Source organism: Rhizoctonia solani, chromosome 3 (genome assembly GCF_016906535.1).
Source record: "Rhizoctonia solani chromosome 3, complete sequence".
In the NCBI taxonomy this organism is placed as follows: domain Eukaryota; kingdom Fungi; phylum Basidiomycota; class Agaricomycetes; order Cantharellales; family Ceratobasidiaceae; genus Rhizoctonia; species Rhizoctonia solani.
This window is the reverse complement of record NC_057372.1, coordinates 844,579-864,903: the sequence shown is the minus strand read 5'-3', so window position 1 is coordinate 864,903 and position 20,325 is coordinate 844,579. Positions and strand designations below refer to the sequence as shown.

The following is a 20,325-nucleotide window of genomic DNA, read 5'->3' as shown; positions in this document are numbered from 1 at the left end:
GAGGGTATGGGGTATTCCGTATACCGACGAGTCAAGAAGTACTACACTAGCCAGCTGCCAGATGATGAGGATGATGAGGACGCATTCGGTTCGTGCTTCGTTCCGACATATTCAATGTATTTCTTAAATCGGGTTTTGGTTTACAGACATGCGAAAGCCCCTTTCTCGCGATACAGGACGGCGTTCCGTGAGAGCAAATGGGAGAGATATGATAGTTAGCGCCAGCTCTGTTTCCTAACGGGGTATCTTGGTTCGCTACGGCATTTCCACACATTCTCATCAGGTTTAATATATATATGATCCGGTTCATGTTACACCCGAATCAATGCATATTCAGAAATGCGACGCACAAATTTGAGAGTGTATATGCTCATAGTCAATAACTAGGTATATAGTACAATTCAATCAGTACATGTACAATCGTCGTGATGAATAGCTAATAAAATAAGCTCGTAAAAAGTTCTAAGATGCGTAGAATCATTCAGAAGTCGTATCGTCCAAAATATGTGTCATGAGGCAGTACTGGAGCAATAGGGCTTTTGCTACCACTTGATGATACTGGGCTCATCTCAATGTCCATCTCTCTTCCCTTGCCCTTTCCTATTGATGACCGCGGAGAGTCGTCTCCCTGCTGAAGTGTTCCTTGGCGGGGTGCGTGCTTCTCTACTTGTTCCTCTTGCATCCTGGCGATAATAGTCTCGTCTTCACTTACGGTCCATTGTGTGAGTGTTGGTTGGATGCGTGGCCTTCCTATTGGAGCTCCATGTTGATACTGAATTGCTTGATGGTGTATGCCTTCCCTAGTGGCCGCGCTAAGTTCTGATGAATCAGGCGTTCCGGATAGGCCCCGTAGATTAAGCAGGATCCGGGAGGCCATTACTGTAGGCACGGCGATGGCGAAACTAGAGGGTGTGAGCAATTATTAGTAAACCATGTGGTCAACAAGCTACTGCAAGGTAATTACCCAATTCCAGCTTCTAGCAATCCAGGAGGAGCAAGGAGCCATATCAAAGCATTTGAAAGGAGGGTACAAAACATACTAAAGATAATTCAGCGACAAGTCCCATGTATGCAATTACAAAGAGTAGCACTCACATAGCGAAATATGCTACGCCATCACGGACAAAGAGTTGAATCACTGGCGTTTTTGTTACTTTGGAGCGGATGTGTCCGACTGTCTTGTATAGCGTGAGAAATAACAGTATCCTGGGCGAATTCTGAGTTAAGCATACAGCCAGTGGTTGAACCAACCTACGTTTCGAATATCTATTAGGCAAGCTGTTAGAACAAACAAGGACACGGAACACTAAACACGTACTAAGGGTGAAATATAATAGCCCCAGAACCAATGGGGAAGCCCTACGGGATGACACCCTTTATACCATGAGCTAAATAAGAATGGTTAGGACATTATACAGAATTTGATACATCGTAATTACCCTGGGCGCTCATATATAGTGATTCGTCCAAGCCCCAGTTGCATAAGTACCGACCTAGGTATCGCCTTGTTAGGGCGGCACGCAGTCCTTCAATAGAAACTTACATTGTCGTGAGGTTGCACATGGAACCCAATACTAACAAAACAAGCATAATTCTACTGCCACGATATAGTGCATAGAGCCTTCCCTTCGTATCAATATAGTCCCTAATGGCGTTGCGTATGGCTCACCTGAATATCATAATCATTTCAGCAGCTGCTTTGGCTATAATCCCAGCCGCGCCCTCAAAATGAATCCATTTCTGGCAGCTACTCTAGTTTATTAGCCACGGGCTCTTCGTATGTGGCAGACACTCACACTGAGTATGGAGGGGAGTTCGTAAAAACTGTATCGAGGAGTTAGAATATGAAGGAGAACATAATGCGTCGATCCTCACTCGTAGTATTGACCCTAGGTAAGTAGTAAATAAGTAAAGAAGGGCTAAGAGTGACAGAGCAAAAACCCACAGTAATGAGATTGGACCAGTGTACCTATTCTAGGGCCTACCTCAGTACAGATCCTCTTGTCCACAGCGCAATCGGACTTACGAACAAAAACAAAACCTTAGGTAAAGACCAAGGGGATTTCCATATCCTTTCCACTTCCTGATCTACTGTTATGGCATGATCGAAGCTAATAATTACGGAGGATGAGATGAGAGGGGTGAAAATGAACTATTCAAACTCGCTTACAGTACGAAGGCAAGGGAAGCAACTAAGTAAGGGAAGTTAGTAGGGCTTACTTCTATAAAGTACACTTACTCTCGCAGTAGATAGATGTCGAAGTGTCTCTCCATTGTTTTCCTAGCGCAAGTGCATCGGCTTCGAGGGTGTTGTTAGCCATCCTTCACTCAAAACAGATAGCCAGTCGTTGGAGAGGGAGGCGCAGAAGTATCCTGATAAGGACGCCACTGTAGGTATGTAAAGCAAAGCTAGGCTCAGTTGTGAGACTAATATAGAATACGATTTGAGGCGCAGGGATGCCGAATGACATGTCCAATCTCACCAAAATCGTGAATGAGTAGGGTAGATAACCAAGTTTTCTGCTTGTTTCTCAGCCGCCGCTGCACTATATTCGGCAAGAGTGCCTCAAGGGAGTGGAACAGCTCCATAACGCATGGCGGCCAGTTTAAGCGTGAAAGCGTGAGAACAGGAGGCGCAGTCCATTGTCACCCATAGAAATAGTAATGCCAGCACAAGCCGGCGTATAAAGTCCATAGCGCCGGTATCTCGCGTGACAATAGAGCTATACGGGGATGAATAGACTGAAAAGATCATAGCGCTAGACCACAGTGCGTTATGAGCTCAAGTCCGGCTGCGGTGGGAACACTTGGGTCACACCATGCGCACACTGATAAAGTGGCTGAAAATCGATCATGATCTGTTTCGGAGAACGATACCTGTAATAACACTGGATGTTTAACACACAGGCCTACTATGGTACTTGAATTAGTTGGGCTATGTTTCATGTTTCGAACCAAGCAATTACTCGTACCAGGTCACATGACAATACCACCTTCGCGAGCAACCACCACCCAGGCTCAGTTACCACTTTCCGGTTGATAAATCCCTATGGTTTTGAAAAGAGCGCGCAACAGTTACATCTTTTTGTGCACAAGGGCATCGGGTACATTTCTCCTATTTACAATCATCAGTATTCATTGCTTCCCTACTTATGACATGATGATGTCTGTCCATCTTAATGGTCCGCTTCTGACAGACTTGCGCGTGAAAACCACCGCCTATCATTCCTGGATTAAGGTACCCGAGTGCCCTCGAGACTTCCGATAAATCGACTGCTTCGTCTGGAACGACCATGGAAACTCCACAAGTTCACACGTCTTAGAATGTCCCTATGCAGCCAGTTCTTCAATCAATATGAAACCAACAAGGGTTAAATACTCCTTTTCGCATGATATCACCGCGGATGGAAGAGATATACGTGTCTTCTCCGAGTTCCGTTCTCACCGACTCGTCCGCCCCAATGATACACGCGCTTCAAGTGGGGACGCCGACACGTGCTCATGTTCAAAATTATGGATTTTGAATACCAGCTTTTCCGATTACACACAGCTTCCTGGCAGTTTGGTTAAAATCAAGGCCGCCGAAAAAGCACCAAATGTATGCGTCTGCAGTCCAGGTAACGCCTCGGTGGGGTTTTCATTGGAAGGCACGTACTACACTACCGGACTCTGGGGGTGGAATAATTTCTTTGGGCCCATCCAGGTTTATAAGACCTAATCACCCACCTAAAGCATCAGGCTTTTGTCGGATTCCTCAATTTGCCTCTCATTCTCCAACCATCCAACGATGACGGATACCTCGCTCCGACCTGAAAACCGTCGACTAGCTCACCCAAGGACATTTTCACGCCTCTGAAATGGTCCATGAAGGAAATAAAAAACGCTGTGCCTCCTCGATTGTTCATCCGGAACACTACAAGAAGTATAACGTACCTGGTTCGTGACTTAATCTTAGCTGCAGCTCTCTGGAAGGTAGCGTCTTTTATCGACCCTTATTTTACTTGCTTGAACGAAGCGAGCCTTCTACGGAGCTCGTTGCTCCAAGGGTTTCGGTGGCTGTTGTGGATGACATAGTGGGTCTATATGCTTTTCTAAGCCCCGCGAACTGTATTAACAATGTATGTTCGCCAGTTGGTGGTTCCAAGGGCTCGCTTTCACCGGGTGAGTCTAATCGAAAGCCCTTTCAGCCTTGTGATTCTAATGAACTTGTAGGATATGGGTGATTGGGCATGAGGTGAGGGTTCCGTAACATCAAGTCAAGGACACAAGTTGAGGGGTTTCTAGTGCGGACATGGCGCATTCTCATCTCTAGGATACTGTGCGACACCATTGGATTCGTCTTGCACACAGCTCTGTGGACGCCATACTTCTCATGGTGAGTATAGTGTAACCGTGAGACCTATGTCATTTAATATGGGACCAACAGGAAGATATCACACCATAGACATCATAGTAATCATGCTTCATGGAGCGTGACGAAGTCTACGTCCCACAAACACGAATGGAACTGAACATCCCTTCCAAGCCTGACTCCGAAATTGATTGGGACGAAATATTTGGCGATACTCCCATATACACACTCTTTCTTTTGATAAGACAACAAGTATTAGCTTTCCCAGCATATTTGTTGATGAATGTCTCTGGTGAGTGTCGCTGGTCACTCGAATTCTTGACAAAGCCTACAGCCTCCTGTCACAGGCCAAAAGCGATACCCCCAGTTCACGAACCATTTCGATCCCAATTCAATTCTTTTTAACAAATCACAACGTCGAGCTGTTATAATCTCAAACTACGGTATTCTCACTATGGTCATGGCGATTTATCTATGTTGTCAAAAGTACGGCTTGGCTGCAGTGGTGAAGTACTATGGAATTCCATGGCTTTCAGTGACCCACTGGTTCATTATGTATGTTTTAGCTGCATAGAGTAAATCTTTACTAAAGGGTGCTTCAGGATCACATATCTGCACCACACGCATCCTCTACTCCCTCACTACCGGAACCCCGAGTGGTCGTTCCAAAGAGGCGCTGCAGCAACAATTGACCGGTACGCTCTTTATAGCTATCCCGACGCGACCCCCTACTAAGCCATTAATCACGCCGAGCAGGGACTTCTTAGGATGGCAAGGAAGATTCTTCCTACACGATGGTGAGTTGTATGGAGACTAATTTACTGCATCGCTGACGCCTTGTTCTTGCGAAGTTGCACATTTTCATGTCGTCCATCACTTTTTCCCTCAAATTCCCTGGTGTATGGCTCATATTTATGAATGTGCTTTCATGTTTTGATGTCCTCTCTAGATCACGGAGCGAAGCAACACAATATTTGTCGGCCTTTCTTGGGGGCCATTATATGCATTCATCCGAACCGTCTTCCAGGCATTATGGAATACATATAATGAATGCCAGTTTGTGGAGGACGAAGGCGTGTATTTCAACGTTACTTGGGAGAACTCCATGCTGAACTTTATTCTGTTAGGAAACGTTCTATTCTATAGGAACAAGCGAGGTGAAGCTCAGAGACGTAGCATTCATGAAGTACAAATTTCGTAAATTATTGTTGATTCATATATTTCTCAGCATTTCGGAGTATATTCCATGGCAGTACCATGTATATAGATCGTGCAACTTGTATACGCAGTCAACCCTTTGGTCCTTTAAGTCGGCAAAGAAGCAACAGGTTACGTACTGAGGCCACTCGCTAACCGGCTACTTCAACTTCCTTGTTGAAATTAGCCCCCACGAACCATCATCTGATCGCCAGTAACACGCTTCGTGTTTGATTCATCTCCCCTTTTCGCCGTTCCCGCCGATGGACTGCGGTTCTTCACCACAACGTCGGAATGCCAGAAGTCTGGCCTTAATAGTGCTTGGCCCGGATGAGTTGTTAATGCGAGAGTAAACCAGAATGCTGAGCTATGAATGCGCATATATTCATAAACACTTATATCAGCTAACTCACGTAAAATTCTTTTAACTGTTAGCACATGATCTTCACCGTGGTGGCTCCAGTAGTCCAGTAATAGCCGACCATATATATGAATCGAAGTATTGTCTATTGCTGACGTCACATCCCGAAAAACTGAATGAAATGCCCACTCGGCTAGCAACTTGAAGGTGAACTTAAAGACGCTGGGAAGCGGCCTCGTAACTTCCGCCCCCTTCGCTATGTCTCATTCCGCTCCAACAGATGGCAAACTCGAAACTTCCCATCATGAACGACCCACTCGAACTTTGAGCTCAAACGAATCAGAATCCTCTTTATCACGAGGTCAACAATTGGCTTCAGACGAAGAAATTGAAAAATATCGACCCCGTTTCCGGGGAGCTAGGTTGAATGCGTTTCTAGCTTTTATTGCTGGAACAGGGTTCACCTTGTTTGGATATGACCAAGGTGTCTTGTCTGCATTGCTTACAACTGAAAGCGTAGGTGTGTCTACAAGCACTCAGAATCAAACTAATCGAGCTGCCCGAAGTTTGTGAAAACTTTCCTCAGACCAGCCGCGTGAGTTCTCATGCCTTGAATAAACCCCAAGATCTTGAACTCTACACAGGAGTTTGGTCCGCCTAACCATGCCACACTACAATCCTTGCTCGTGGCCATTTATGAGATTGGATGTCTAATAGGGTAGGTTCCCCCATCACTTCATACTTAGCCGGCCATTTATTACCTTGATATTTGAATCAGCGCACTATCGAATGTGCGTGTGGTTTAGGGTACTAGTTTTGTACCAGCTGCTAATCAGTTACGAAAGCTATGGGTAGGAGAAAAGCTAGGAAGACGACGCACTATTGCAGTTGGTGGTATTATAATGATCATCGGGGCAATCCTCCAGACAGCAAGTTTCAGTTATGCACAAATGCTAGTGGGTTAGTTTGAGGTGTTTATAATGATCTACACCGGCGCAGTATCAATGACTGTTTTCATACAGCGCGCGTGATTACTGGCTTGGGTAATGGGCTGAATGTAGGTAGTTTGATTCGTTCTATCTGCACATACTTAGCACCATTCGTAGACATCTACCGTTCCAGCATACCACGCGGAATGTGCTTCACCGGAAAAACGAGGTTACCTCATTATGATTGAAGGGAGCTTGATTACATTTGGTATTATGGTTTCGTGAGTATGCTGTGCTTTTGCATTCGAGATTTACTAACGCTCGTATTCAGTTATGTGAGGATTGTTTATTCGCCCGCTTCATTCGGACTAATACCTGCCATGAAACTTAGTGGATCGACTTCGGATTGTAAGTTAATAACTCGCAAGAAGCGGTAGGTATTAACATTGAGGGTAGTTTCTTCGTAAAGAATTCCTCTGCTCAGTGGAGAGCTCCAGTGGCTTTACAGATAGTGTTCGCACTTGTGATGATAATTGGTGTTGAGCTCTTGCCAGACTCTCCTCGTTGGTAGGTTGTTGTATCATTGTACATTTAGAGTTACTTATTTGATGGAATACATTGCAGGCTCGTCAACCAAGGACGCTACGCCGAAGCGCTTGCAGTTATCTCGGCATTGGAAGATAAGCCGCACGATCACCCAGACGTTCAGAGAACTTTCCTAGCCATTCGCGAAGCCGCTCTTACTGAAAATACAATATCTAAGAAAGGGGAGCCTCAACACAAATTTAATCTTCGTGAGCTCTTTCATGGGGGCCGCTCGCAAAACTTCCGTCGTGCCACCCTTGGGATTGTGATCCAGGCGTTCCAACAAATCACTGGTATAAACTTGATCACATAGTAAGTTATTTCCTTTCAAAGTGTTCATGCAAACGCTAAGCATATGTGTATCCCTACTAGCTATGCTGTAAGTAGTGGCCAACTGGGTTTTTCCATAACGCGCTGACAGATTTCCGGGGTAGACTCTATTGTTTGAAAGGCTTGGGATTAATGACCTGAAGTCAAGAATCCTGGCAGCCTGCAACGGTAAGTCTTTTATTAATTAACTGAGCCCAAATGTTGTTGACATATGAGATAGGAACTGAGTACTTTCTCGCCAGTCTGATAGCGGTTTGGCTTATCGAGAAAGTTGGTCGGCGCAAGTTGATGATCTTTGTGAGTTTCCTTGAGTTCAATCATACTACCTACATACCCATATCCTGTTTCAGGGGGCGATTGGTCAAACCATTACCATGGTTCTTTTGGCTGTGCTAGGGAGCATTGATAGATCTTCAACCAACCTTGTATCCGCAGTCCTCCTGTTTGTATTCAACTCGTTTTTCGCGATTGGCTGGTTAGGAATGGTAAGTTTGCATCAACTTAGCCGATATGACCGAAGTAGACGCCTCTCTAGACTTGGCTGTATCCTGCAGAGATCACGCCTCTAAGGATCCGCCAACCAGCCAATGCATTATCGACCGCTTCCAATTGGTGAGCCACCTGTACTCAACTGAAAAAATGACGTGAATTTTGATATTTTTTCCTCAATAGGGCATTCAACTTCATGGTCTGTGAATAATGACCATTCCATATATCCGTATGTAACACTAATCTACGCATACAGGTAGTAATGGTTACCGGTCCATCATTCGAAAACATTGGATATCACACCTACACTGTTTTCGCATGCTTGAATGCGTTCATTATTCCTGTTGTTTACTTCTACTTTCCTGAAACCGCAGGCAGGTCTTTGGAAGGTAAGACCCTCATGTTGTCCGCTGGGTTAATTTCTAAACATTCGTACAGATATGGACGTTGTGTTTGCACAGGCATACAACGAGGGGGTATCTCCTGTTTCTGTGTCTTTACGAAAAGATGTTCCTCCTGCTGGCTCACCAGAAGCCGACGAGATACTTGGATTTGGGATCAGGAGACGGAACAATGCTTCAGATCCATCGCCTGACCAGACCAGGGGAGCGCATATGGATGTTGAGAAGCAAGGGTAGGATGCAAATAGCGATAAAACTGCATGTAAATTGTCTATTCAAACTACTGTAGCAATAAAAGTGAGCGAACAGAGATATGGTATCAACGATAATAGTACAGGCTACGATTAGTTTAACAATTTCCTTGTCAGAAATGCAGCCACAAGGGAATTCAACCCTCCAATGCTATGATAGAGCGTAAGCACTGTCCTGGATCCAAAAACACACACCCACCTCAAAATTACAGTCAGACTACTGAGTTTCTGGGCGCTGGTAAACTCTGTGGGTGCTCCACCAAGCACTGACCTCCCAGGGTCACGTAATGAGAAGATTATGGCCGAAAGGGATATGGATAGGAACTGGGGCAATACTACGAAAACATTATGGATACCCTATAGGCGAAGTTTAGATCAGCCTGTACCCATATATAAAGATATGTGGTCAGTTACAAGAAATAAACCGGCTCGATTGGGGGCATCTCCTGCGAATTCTGGAGGGTAGCGCTCAGAAGCAGAGCTGTCCAGTAAATATTCCTGTTCTCTGGGTAAGTTGCCAGCTAAATACTCCTCATTAGGCCCCATAGTTTTGAACGCGTCTTTGTGAGCAGCTGTGGCAATCTTTTTCAACAGTTAGTAGTAAAACTACCAAAACTAATAACACACTCACAATAGCAAACGGAACCCAATGAGTGGTTGCAGAGCATAGCCCTTGTAATGCAAAGATCGCCGTCGCAGCGCGTACCGATGTTACAAAGCTGATATTCGGTTAGCATACTGCGGGATGTTAGCGGAGCGCAGAGACAGACCCTGTAGCCAGTAAAAGCAACCCGAATGTTATATGGGCTAATTGCCAACATAAAGAGAGTCCAATAGTAAACTTGAACCCTCGGGGTGGAGGAGCGCTTCGAACAGCCCCTGAGCCCTCCTCGGCTCCAAGCGATAGAGACTCCATTCCCCTGGCGCGTAGATCTGGATTCTTGACAAAATAAGGAAGGAGAATCGATGTTACAAACGTCAATAATGCGCCGTAGAACATGGCACGCGATCCTATTCTCGTGCCTTCAGCCTGAAAATATGCATATAGTTAAGTAGAGCGGCTTAATTAAAGCTCAAGGCACAGGTCAAATAAACCAGTGCCAGAAAACAAGCGCGCGGGCTTACACGAAGGGTTGGATCGGTTACTGAGCGGGGGTCTCCGAGACGGAGCGCCTCGTTAATGTAGATGTCCCCTATCCATACAGTTCCAAAAAACATCGCAGGGAACCATCCCATCCAACTGCTATTGGAGACGATTGAAAGCGTGTTGGTTGGAATTATTAATGGTAGATCTTTAGAGCCACTTACAAGAACTGAATGGCACACTGCGCGTTTTCAGCCTGATGATCAGCCACCGGTAAGCATAAACAACGCAAAGACTCACAACAGACTTGACTTCATGCGGAAGGCTACGCAAACTGCGGCGAGCCGCGGCAAACCTTTCAAACAGCCAAAATCTCCGATGTGACTTAAGACTATGCCGCGGAGCGGTGGATGTATGCACTGATTCTATCACACAAATTGAGGTGAAGAATTGGGTAATAAGCAAGGCTATCGAAGCAAGGAAGCTCATAATGGCTATCTGCGATGTGCCTAATGCTGGGAACAATTTAGGAAGAGCCGCAGTCCCACTTGGAGAAAATTTTTCATGAATGAGGGTCGGAACGGCTCGTCTAGAATAAACTTGAGTACCTGTAGAACCCGATGATTCCTCCCGCCCCGACCATACGGCTGGCCCAAGCCCCAGACGATGATTGAAGCTCAGTTGGCAGAACGTCAATAGCCAGCGCTCGGGCAGCGGCAGTCGCGGCATTGAGTGTGAAATCTATGCAATAGACCGCGACAACTGCGATGGCCCGTGTGAGACCAAGAGAAGAAGCCTACAGGGTGGAATGAAGTTCATTAAGAAATTAAGCTATAGATTCGAAGAAGTTGCACTCACATGGTTATCTTCGCCAGTGATCCACGCCGAGATTTCCTTTGCGTAACTTAGCATCATGAGTGACAGTATACACAAGACGCTGCCGCCTAGCATGAACGGACGTCGGCGACCCCACCTCGACGTTGAAGAGTCTGCAAGTGCACCTGATAAAGAAGATATAATTAGTAACACTTCACGCCAGTAACGAGAGGACTCAAAGGGATGAGGGACTCGCCAATTATGGGTTGAACTATCAAACCGCTGAAAGGAGCTGCGAGCATGACCAGGGCCATATGTGCCCTAGTCAAGCCAAGTTCCAACAGGTAAGGCGATACAAACGCCATCTCAGCACTCCAAACGAACTGAGTCCCTAGGATGGGGAGGTTGGCTAGTGGGAGCTGGACCCAAGCAGGACCCGGCACACGTTTGTAAGTAGGCATTCTGGAGTGGGCAGAAAGCGCAAGGGCGGACAGGCTCGCATTTCCGTTCGCGTGCTCGCCCTACTTTTAAACCAAGAAGCATCCGTCCCTCTAGGAGCTATTGACGAAACTCGATAATATTTCAGTATGGGGCGCAAACGCCTGACCCGTGGAAGTTCGACCTAGTGATGTAAGCGCCGATTAGACGGGTGGGGCCGTTTTGTTTAGACTTGATCGCCGTTTGTGCACTAATCCCTACTGACTTTATTGCACGAATGGCGGTCTTTGGCTCTCGACCTTTCCGCGCGCATACTTCAAGGGCCGATGGTATTGGTCGAATCTTAAAGCGGCATCCGTCTTACTTTGGCCTACCGTTTGTCCTTGTCATGGTAGGAGGGAGCTTTGCGCTGTCAACGTTTACCCAAACTCGATATGACTTGCACGAGAAGAAGGTGACACAGGTTGGTTCGATCATTTATGTATTCGTTTAGTCGGCAAGTCCCATTGATCGTCCGATCGCGTAGATGTCCAAGGAGGAAGAATTGCACATGAGCAAGAACAGGAGACATGTGGATATTCGAGAAGAGTACTTTGTGCGTGTGCTAGGTTTCTTTTGGGGCTAGTAAGTGCACGCTGGGTGCCCCCCTGTACTGACCCCTTGTTCCCACAGAGGCTTCAAGCGCAAGACGATGAAGATTGGGAACCTGTGCGAGTACCACGCCCTCCTGGTTCCGGAGACCAATAAGCTATGGCTACGCCTGGGTCTGAGAACCCCTGGATCTTTGAAAATATCTTTTGGGGATATGGAAAGGCCGGTTTGATATACAGCCGGGATATGGTGCGCGCAAAGTTGCTCGCTGTCGATAGGCGAGAAGGCGCGTGATTTTGGATATAAAGCATCTCTCTTTCACCACACCTATCATTTCGGAAAGCTCCGTATTACTATCTCTATAATGAATGCGTGGTGGAATACAATTGATATCACGGCCGTCATATAAACCCGCGACTTGTAAAGTAATGATCTAGATCCAGACTCAAAGGATGGTGATGAAGTTAATCCTTTCGGAACTCGCCGTACCTTCAGAATCCCACCATTGTAGCGAATAGCCCCCGTAGTTATCCCCATAACAATATGTTCAATATTTACCCATCGCCTGGATCTTACATACATATTTCCCTCACCCTTCCAAGAAAGTTTCCAAGAGAGGCACGTCATTAGTCAAGTTTGGCAAATAATCATTTCTGATCAGACGGAACCCTGTGAGCTTCTAATTCGGGATACCTGTGTCCCATAAGTATATTGCACCCCGGTTTGGTGTTCACGACCACCAGCCCTTGAGTTTCACGTTTTTCTCTTGGTCGTCTTGTCACCGAGTCGTTTTCATCAACTGCGGCTTCTCGTCATACAGGACAGCCCCACTGGATTGAGAAATGAAGGCGTTGGATTCGGAGATAGGGAATCGCTTAGATGGGGAATTTGTAAGTATCCTGTGCAATTGACTGCCCACCCCCGGGACTACTAATCCTGATATATATAGGCCCCAAAGTCGCAACCACCTCGAGTCCCCTTTCTTGCCTACCGAATTGGAATACTCGTGCTCGTTGTGCTATCATACTTATCGGTCTTCCATTCCAACGAACCGACCAATGACTCCAATCCGTTCAAGCACCTCGCATCGCACTGCGCACACACCTCACCTATTCCCTCTTCTACCTTTCTCGAGCGCCAATCTTCCCTCGCCCGGGTCTTGAAAGAACAACAAGTCGGGGCGTATATCGCCGAACCAGGTCCGAGCGCTACTTACTTTACAAACATATCCTTGGGTGACTGGAAACTCTCCGAACGAGTGTTTTTGATTGCGGTCACGCCTGGAGCTCGGGTGCACGTACTTGCGCCCAAGTTTGAACAAGACCGAGCGAGGTTGTTGAGCGTTCCCAGTCGGGAGGATGTGGGGTTTATCCTGTGGGCCGAAGAGGAGAATCCGTACGACGTGCTGTTTCGTGCGTTGCGATTAGGAAGAAAGGAGATTGGGGATGTTGTCGTTGATGAGGGAATGAGGCTGTTTGTTGCTGAAGGGTTGAAACGGGCCGGTGGAGACGGGACACGTGTGGGTATGGCTCCTCCATCCGTCCGTGCGCTGCGCGAGCAAAAGGGCCCAGAGGAAATTGCGTTAATGCAATGTGCCAATGAGGTAATGTCCCCTATATAATCCAAGCAACAGAAAACTTAAAAACTCCTTTCTCGTGTTAGGTAACGCTCATGGCTATCCGGGCCGTTCGAGAACGCATGTACATTGGAATTCGGGAATCCCAAGTTAAAGAACTCATGGCTCTCGCTCTTTCTTCTGCTGGGCTCAAAAACGCTTTTGCACTCGTTCAGTTTGGGGGTACGTCCGAATTCATGTGAATGTTCAAGGTGGTTCTGACTGGTCCGAATTGTAGAGAATGCCGCGTTACCTCATGGGAGTGGCAACGATCGAACGCTCTTAGCCCAGGATATGGTTTTGATCGATACAGGCGGGTCGTTGCATAACTATGAGTCTGATGTTACTCGGGTACGGAAACTTTTGATTGTCCCTTTTCTTTCATTTGTGCACGAGACTAACCGGTTATTCAGACATTTGCCCTACCGGACTCGGTGGTACCTGATGATCATATTCGTATCTGGGAGACTGTGTCCAAGGTACAAGCGTATGCATTTAGTGTTGCCCGTCGAGGAGTAGAAGCACGCAGGGTCGACGAGGCTGCGCGGGTACATATGGACAACGAACAACCGGGGATGGCCAAGTACTTTTCGCATCGGTTGGGACACGGTGAGCAAACTTGGTTCGTTTCACCTCGGCTGTTATTGAGTTTTGATTCCCGTGGTTTGCCCTGCAGGTATTGGACTTGAAGGACATGAAGCACCATATCTTCGACGCGGATCTGACAATGCGCACAAACTAGAAGCTGGGAACGCCATGTCTGACGAGCCTGGTATTTACATCCTTGGCAAAGTGGGTGTGCGATTGGAAGATTGCTTCTACATTGGCCGAGACGGAAATGCTGTGTTGCTCACGGACGGTGTGGGCGGATTTGCCAGGAATTTGTGGGACCCATGAAGCAGTTTGGGCAGAGTAGGACTATTTTGTTTCATGTGGGGTCTCACGGATTGTATGCTTGGAGAGGATGAATTTGTCATGAGGACTGCTATTGTTCAGGGGCGGCTTTTGATTTGGCCTCGTGGAACCGGATCTGCGCTGTCGTTCTGATGAATGAGTCCCCCTTCGCCTTCATCCCCTCGCGTGTAACGGTTCGGCCCAGACAGACACACGGATCATTTGGATTTGCTGGTTTTACTTTTTTGCTATTGCTATTGCGATTGAGATTGCATAGGCACACAATAACATTTTGGAAAATTAACTTGAGGAAATCGCTCCCAGACGGCAACGGATCCTCCCGAGCCGCCCATCCAGTTTTCACACACGCGCCCCACAGCCGCGTCAAGGCCAACGAAGTGATCGACTCGAGCTGTTGTTGTATTGGACATTACATACACGATACACCAAACAGAGCCCGGCGAGAATTAATAATATTTCGAGTTGCAATGTTCCAGCCCCTCGCAACGCCCTCCCACGCACTTCAGTCTTCCTCAACCAAGTCTTCCTCCCAATGGACCGTGACATATCCGACACTCGTAGCTCCAAGGCCACTGCGCCCATCCCATGCCCACTACCACCCCTATAGCCCTGCCCAGGTCGCCCGCTCCGGCTCGGCCCGACACACACGTGTTCCACCCAGGCTTCGAGTAGTGCCCTCCCCCGCAGAGGCACTTGCACGCATCTCTCTCGTTGACCAGCCCACTCCGCCCCCAGATGTCCCAGATGAATCCCAAAAGTATGTGCTCGCCACGAGGCTACACGCCTGTGCTTACCAATTGTTTACAGCACAATATCCACGCTCTCGTCCGAGACACTAGAGGAGTTTTTGAGGATCCTACAAAAGGGTACCCACCCTGCTTCACCTGTACAGATATCCGAAACAGAGCCAGAGCCAGAGCCAGAGAATTGTGTAACTTTATCCCAAGATGACGTCGCATCCGTCTCCTCGGCCGGCCTTGAGTCTGAGCACAATCCATTGGCATCCGCTCCTGCAGTATGGGATACCCATGCTCGAGAGATGTCCAATACGCCGGATGTTGCTGAACCTCAGGTTCCCATGACCGCACCCATTGCCCCATCCCGATCGGGCCGGACCAGCTCGTGTGTGGTTCGCAAGCGCACCCGCACAAGGTCCCAGTCGCCTGCTCGCCATGACCGTTGGTCTCATCCATACAGGAGAGAAACCGGTTCGGGTGACAAATCCAGCAAACACAGTCGTGGAAGTAGCATTAGTCTTGAAGAGCCGCCCAGTCTGATTCGCCCTTCTCCCCGGCGATGGGCCTCCAAGCGAGTCTCGGCATCATCATCTTCGGTTTTTAGCGAAACTGATGTGTCTGAACCTGCCGATCTGGGCTCCAGCCAAAACGAGGACGTCGACGTCGAACTAGCATCCAATCGTGGCGATGTCGATGATGAAGAACTCCTGACTCGCTCGGCCGACACAGAGTTTGGTTCGTCCACGTGCGATGATGGCCCCAAACGAGCTTCCGTTCGTAGCCGGATGGTCTGCACTCCAGCATCTCCTATCAGCAGGAGGCATACATCCAACCCCCTTGCCCACTACAGCCCCATGCTCTTCGAGACCCTCGCAGCCCGGGCCCGTGCCAATGCCTTCTCGCCATCCCATTCGAGGTCCCCCAGTCCCGAACCTGTCCCACATATATCCGATCCACTAGATGAAGACGAGGAAGATGTCGATGCGGACGACTATCAGCCCGCGTCTGTGATCCGCATGGAAATGCCTCGCTCTTCCTCTCCTTGAGACTCCGCAACACTTGTCTTGACTATTTCGTGCGCATCCTTCCAATCTACAGCCCATCTCACCCTTATATCCTAGTACCTCAAGTTTTATATGTATTTCCCCACGCTTTCGGATCTATATTGTTGTTATTTTTTGACTATATCGGATTTGTCTGGACAGAAGAATGGACTGTACTCACCCTATGTACTTCCCTATGCCTGTTTGATAATGTATGCGGTCACCTCCCTCAGCCACAATGCAGTGACATGAGAACAAGGGCTGAACCATGAGAAAGGCGAGTGGCCAGTGAATGATCTTCGCGCAGTCCTTTATATGCCGCCATCTCCAGTGGTAGGCACACCTTCAGGGGCAAATCAATATATCCGTTTGAGCGTGGGGTGATGTATATCTCACCCAAGCCCCATACGATCAAGTAGCAACGTACGTGGCATATGACTTGGGCCGAGAGCCGTGGTTCGTTCCATGCGTCTTCGTTTTGGCCATGGGAGGGCTATGAGGGTGGAGTTTCCGCAGTAGCAGTAGCAGTAGCCCAAACCCGTTCTATATAAGCCATATCTGCATGTGGCTGCAAATCGATGGAGCAGTTTCTCGTCACCGATTGTCGGGAATACTATTGCCGCCAGGCCTAAAAAGGGGTCCGACGACAATTGCAGTCGTGGCGTGGTGTTTTGAGTCAGTATCAATTAACTTTATATTCCGACGGGCTGTTCCGAATTCCGAGTTCCAGACCAGCCAAGAAGAGGAGGAAGAAAAGAGAGGGAGGCGGGAGAGAGAAAGATTCCAAGCTCGAAATATATACAACGACATGAGAGGAGGGAAGGAAGGGAGAGTTATTATGGCGTTTTGCGGAACGATCTCGAAGTCCTGCCTTTTTTAAAATAAAACAACCACTCTAATGCATTCAACTGATCTAAATCTAACTATACGCATATGACTTCACACGCGTTTCGCGAATCGGGGTGGGGCGGGGAGAGATGCGGCTGAAATTGATGGGTTGATGTGCATGTGCCGGACGGGTTCTCTACTCTTTTAGCTGATTGAATTCAGACACCTGAGATATCGGGTATAGGTTACAGTTTAAGACTTGCAATTTGCCACAGGTTCGCTCGAATCGCCAAATTGCAGGTGGCGGGGGAAGCTCTCATTGCATTCTACTAGATCAAACTCGGTCCACGATTATATATGAGACCCGCCTGAGATCTAGAGCCCTGGCTATGGTGGAGGTAACAAGACGACGTGTACGGTACTAGTGTGCTTGGCCTTCAGATCGGTTTTACACCTGGAAGGGTCCGGATCCGGTCCTGTCATGCTCCTGGGCATGGCCATGGGCGCTCTGACCGATCACTCTTTTTCTTTCCTTCTTCAGACGCACTGCAACCGCGCTCGACTGGAATTTCGGTCCACGCAGTACACAGGGTTTGGGGCTTTTTTGTTCTTACTCGCGCTATTACAGGCAATATTCTGCCATGTTCCGATATTGTGAGTAACAAAATATATACCTGCGGGGTTTGATTGCGGCTGTTTGGGTAGAGAAGTATGAAGTGGGCCGTGCCCGCCGACACACATACGTATACGGGAATCATGATAATTCGTTCGTGGAAAACGCCATCCCGCTTCGAAGTTTGTGAAAGCACCACCAGTCTTTTACGGGCATTATGGGGTCAGGCGCACATTCTCATTGGTGGTTATACAGTTAAACATGGTACTAAAGTTCATATTCTCTAGGGATAGATAGTCAGCGTATTCTGATACTATCGTAAATGTAGTTCGACGATCAGAGCGGAAGATGTTTCTCACGGTATCCCTCACGAAAAGAGGACATATTCTTTGCCGAAGCTTCGGCGACGAGTAGTGAAATAGCCCAGCTTCACACTCTCCAAGCTGACTCGGTCCTCCCGCCCAGAAGATCTTGAGCTCCAGCACTACGCCAATTGAGTATTTCTTGCCAAGAACCAAGCCATGAGTTCCGAAAGAGTACTTGGAGTAGTCCTCTTGACCCGCCATGGGGATCGCCAGGGCTTCTATCAATCTCCCGACAATTATACTCCTGTTCAAACTGCGATAACCCCGCTCGGACTGGTACGTACCTTACAGCATACATCCGAGAAAAAAGAGTCGTTTCTGATGGCCATTTGTCGGTGGTGTGCAACAGGTCCAGGAGTACCAACTCGGCCAATTGATTCGGAGCTTGTATTTCAACGCGAGCTCGCCATCCATCATTTCTGGAATCTCGACCGGATTGTTTGATCAGAACCAGGTTCGCATTCGTGCGGATGCCGGAGGAGAAGGCGGGGTTATCTATGATAGTACCGTCGCGCTTTCACAAGGGCTCTGGCCGGCCGCGACCGCGTTCAATACCACATTGGCTAATGGTGAGTAAATTGGCACCGCGTGGGGTTGGGATGTTGAATTGATTGTGTACAGGGACAACGGTTATCGCACCACTCAATGGGTACCAATATGCACCCAGTACGTAGTAGTCTCCGTCTACAAAGTATTCCGTACTAATTAGGTACAGTCGAGACTGTTGAACCCGAGTCCGATGTTTCCCTTGAAGGATGGACCGAATGCAACGTGAGTGACTTGATTTCTGATATCACAATTTGTCTTAGTGCCCCCCAGACCTTTGCCACCGCTACGACCGCTTTCTACAACTCGACAGAGTTCAAGGAAATGGCCGATGCTAGCGCTGACTTTCTGGCGAGCCTCCGACCGATCGTCGGTCCCGACCGTCCGCTCAAATTGACCAATATGGTAAGTCTACAATGCCATTGTCCAGTAATTTAAAGTGAACTAACGCTCCGTTGATCCCTAGTGGAACGCAAGTTACAGTCCTTTGTGGAGACCAAAAGAAACGTGCTCACCCCCGAACTTTAGATCTACGATTTCCTCAACGTTCAATCGATCCATAACCAGAGCCTGGCCCAGCAAATTACGCCTGACATCCTAGCTCGAGCCCGGGTCCTCGCCAACTGGCACCAGTACCGCACGTTTAGTTCCCCTAACATAGGTGGAATCGGAAACAGTTGAGTAACTATTATGGAAATGAAGTATATGCGCTTGTTAATATTGCTCCCGTTCGGTCGCAGTTGCCGGGCGTACGATCATTCCAGATATCGTGTCCTCGCTGAATGCGTTTGCCAATGATTCTCAGCCGCTTCGCTTCACCTATTTGTCGATGAGCTACAAGCCATTCATTTCGCTATTCAATATGACAGAGGTGGCTTCCGAATACCCATCGCTTCAAGGGATTGGTATGTTTCTCACCTCACGAAGGTTTACTTGCAAAGTACAAATGATCGATATACTTCCCTGATAGTCGATTATGCATCGGCTGTTACATTTGAACTTCGCCAACCAAGTTCGGGCGGACCTCCAAGGGTACGCCTCAATTTCAAGAATGGCTCAGACACCGAGTTCAGAACCTACAACATGTTCGGAGAAAATCAAGATATGGACCTTCAGAGTTCACATCTCGTTTAAGCGTAAGCGAGCCTAATTTGGTCGAAATTAGGCTGAATACTTATTATACAAATTAACACCTTAGCCATACGGAATCAATGACCTCAGTGACTGGTGCACAGCCTGCAGTAACTGGAAAGACCGCAAATGCAACCTCATTGCTGCTGCGAACTCCTCTACTGTTATCTATCGCAGAATCGGAGTTTCGCCCATCGGAGCCGGGTTTATCGGCGCTGGTGTGACGATTGCGTGTTTTTGGCTGCGTTAACCGCTATGGCCTTCGTAGGCCTCCTGACCTTTGGGCGCAGGTCTAGAAAAGAACGTCCGATGCTGCCGGTTGTGAGCAAGGACAGCGCTTCGAACGTGAGCGTATTTTGCTAGCGAAATCATAAGTTAATATGCTGATCTTTAACACTATCCTAGTCTGGTACTGAATCCGTGGCCGAAAAGTGAGCCTCGCACCCCACTGAGGGTCCATGGGCCCAGAACGGATCGAGTAAAATCTTGGTTGCAGAAGACCCAGTCATCGTGTCATTTAAACTGTACTTCAGGGATATATGTACGCGTTTTAAAATGTGTCATAAATGAAGTAAACCACTCGCCTCATAACTCACTTGCCTACCTTGGCATTGTTGTACGAAGGAGTTTCATATGCCATAGACGTAAAAGAGACAAGGGAAAGTTTGATATTGCATAGTCATTGTAGAAAACAGCGAGTGATGTGGTT

The 20,325-nt window shown here is 47.8% G+C and overlaps 8 protein-coding genes across 8 annotated transcripts; 6 read left to right on the top strand and 2 right to left on the bottom strand.

Moving 5' to 3' along the window:
- Window positions 1–481: 481 nt before the first annotated feature.
- RhiXN_02654 (uncharacterized protein) lies at window positions 482–2,321 on the bottom strand (the record flags this gene model as incomplete). The annotated part of the gene is made up of 12 exons (XM_043322471.1): window positions 482–902; window positions 965–1,039; window positions 1,096–1,206; window positions 1,256–1,266; window positions 1,319–1,388; window positions 1,670–1,740; window positions 1,797–1,824; window positions 1,876–1,889; window positions 1,946–1,969; window positions 2,027–2,111; window positions 2,171–2,192; window positions 2,240–2,321. The coding sequence occupies 12 exons, from the start codon at window positions 2,319–2,321 to the stop codon at window positions 482–484; spliced, it is 1,014 nt and encodes a 337-aa protein (XP_043177967.1).
- Window positions 2,322–4,465: 2,144 nt separating this feature from the next.
- Window positions 4,466–5,552, top strand: RhiXN_02653 (uncharacterized protein; the record flags this gene model as incomplete). Its single annotated transcript, XM_043322470.1, has 6 exons — window positions 4,466–4,643; window positions 4,699–4,906; window positions 4,954–5,046; window positions 5,108–5,148; window positions 5,203–5,219; window positions 5,301–5,552. The coding sequence occupies 6 exons, from the start codon at window positions 4,466–4,468 to the stop codon at window positions 5,550–5,552; spliced, it is 789 nt and encodes a 262-aa protein (XP_043177966.1).
- A 615-nt stretch (window positions 5,553–6,167) lies between these two features.
- Window positions 6,168–8,880, top strand: RhiXN_02652 (Sugar (and other) transporter; the record flags this gene model as incomplete). Its single annotated transcript, XM_043322469.1, has 18 exons — window positions 6,168–6,425; window positions 6,496–6,504; window positions 6,554–6,627; window positions 6,688–6,700; window positions 6,755–6,869; window positions 6,932–6,966; window positions 7,016–7,119; window positions 7,170–7,246; window positions 7,276–7,405; window positions 7,463–7,735; window positions 7,796–7,802; window positions 7,858–7,921; window positions 7,974–8,050; window positions 8,104–8,238; window positions 8,289–8,365; window positions 8,426–8,441; window positions 8,499–8,631; window positions 8,681–8,880. 18 exons carry the CDS (start codon window positions 6,168–6,170, stop codon window positions 8,878–8,880), a joined length of 1,797 nt encoding a protein of 598 aa, XP_043177965.1.
- Window positions 8,881–8,987: 107 nt separating this feature from the next.
- On the bottom strand, window positions 8,988–11,255 carry RhiXN_02651 (MFS/sugar transport protein; the record flags this gene model as incomplete). Its single annotated transcript, XM_043322468.1, has 11 exons — window positions 8,988–9,045; window positions 9,094–9,251; window positions 9,309–9,476; window positions 9,526–9,613; window positions 9,665–9,924; window positions 10,020–10,137; window positions 10,203–10,219; window positions 10,279–10,525; window positions 10,587–10,774; window positions 10,837–10,979; window positions 11,075–11,255. The coding sequence occupies 11 exons, from the start codon at window positions 11,253–11,255 to the stop codon at window positions 8,988–8,990; spliced, it is 1,626 nt and encodes a 541-aa protein (XP_043177964.1).
- Window positions 11,256–11,509: 254 nt separating this feature from the next.
- On the top strand, window positions 11,510–11,979 carry RhiXN_02650 (cytochrome C oxidase assembly protein COX16, mitochondrial; the record flags this gene model as incomplete). The annotated part of the gene is made up of 3 exons (XM_043322467.1): window positions 11,510–11,695; window positions 11,759–11,827; window positions 11,905–11,979. The coding sequence occupies 3 exons, from the start codon at window positions 11,510–11,512 to the stop codon at window positions 11,977–11,979; spliced, it is 330 nt and encodes a 109-aa protein (XP_043177963.1).
- A 686-nt stretch (window positions 11,980–12,665) lies between these two features.
- On the top strand, window positions 12,666–14,335 carry RhiXN_02649 (Metallopeptidase family M24; the record flags this gene model as incomplete). The annotated part of the gene is made up of 6 exons (XM_043322466.1): window positions 12,666–12,713; window positions 12,773–13,426; window positions 13,486–13,621; window positions 13,677–13,789; window positions 13,852–14,047; window positions 14,115–14,335. 6 exons carry the CDS (start codon window positions 12,666–12,668, stop codon window positions 14,333–14,335), a joined length of 1,368 nt encoding a protein of 455 aa, XP_043177962.1.
- A 485-nt stretch (window positions 14,336–14,820) lies between these two features.
- RhiXN_02648 (peptidase family M64 protein) lies at window positions 14,821–16,136 on the top strand (the record flags this gene model as incomplete). Its single annotated transcript, XM_043322465.1, has 2 exons — window positions 14,821–15,110; window positions 15,161–16,136. The coding sequence occupies 2 exons, from the start codon at window positions 14,821–14,823 to the stop codon at window positions 16,134–16,136; spliced, it is 1,266 nt and encodes a 421-aa protein (XP_043177961.1).
- Window positions 16,137–18,095: 1,959 nt separating this feature from the next.
- Window positions 18,096–20,051, top strand: RhiXN_02647 (histidine phosphatase family containing protein; the record flags this gene model as incomplete). Its single annotated transcript, XM_043322464.1, has 12 exons — window positions 18,096–18,215; window positions 18,289–18,508; window positions 18,561–18,605; window positions 18,655–18,710; window positions 18,759–18,890; window positions 19,014–19,161; window positions 19,226–19,390; window positions 19,456–19,517; window positions 19,559–19,621; window positions 19,684–19,834; window positions 19,885–19,961; window positions 20,022–20,051. The coding sequence occupies 12 exons, from the start codon at window positions 18,096–18,098 to the stop codon at window positions 20,049–20,051; spliced, it is 1,269 nt and encodes a 422-aa protein (XP_043177960.1).
- Between the last annotated feature and the right edge of the window lie 274 nt (window positions 20,052–20,325).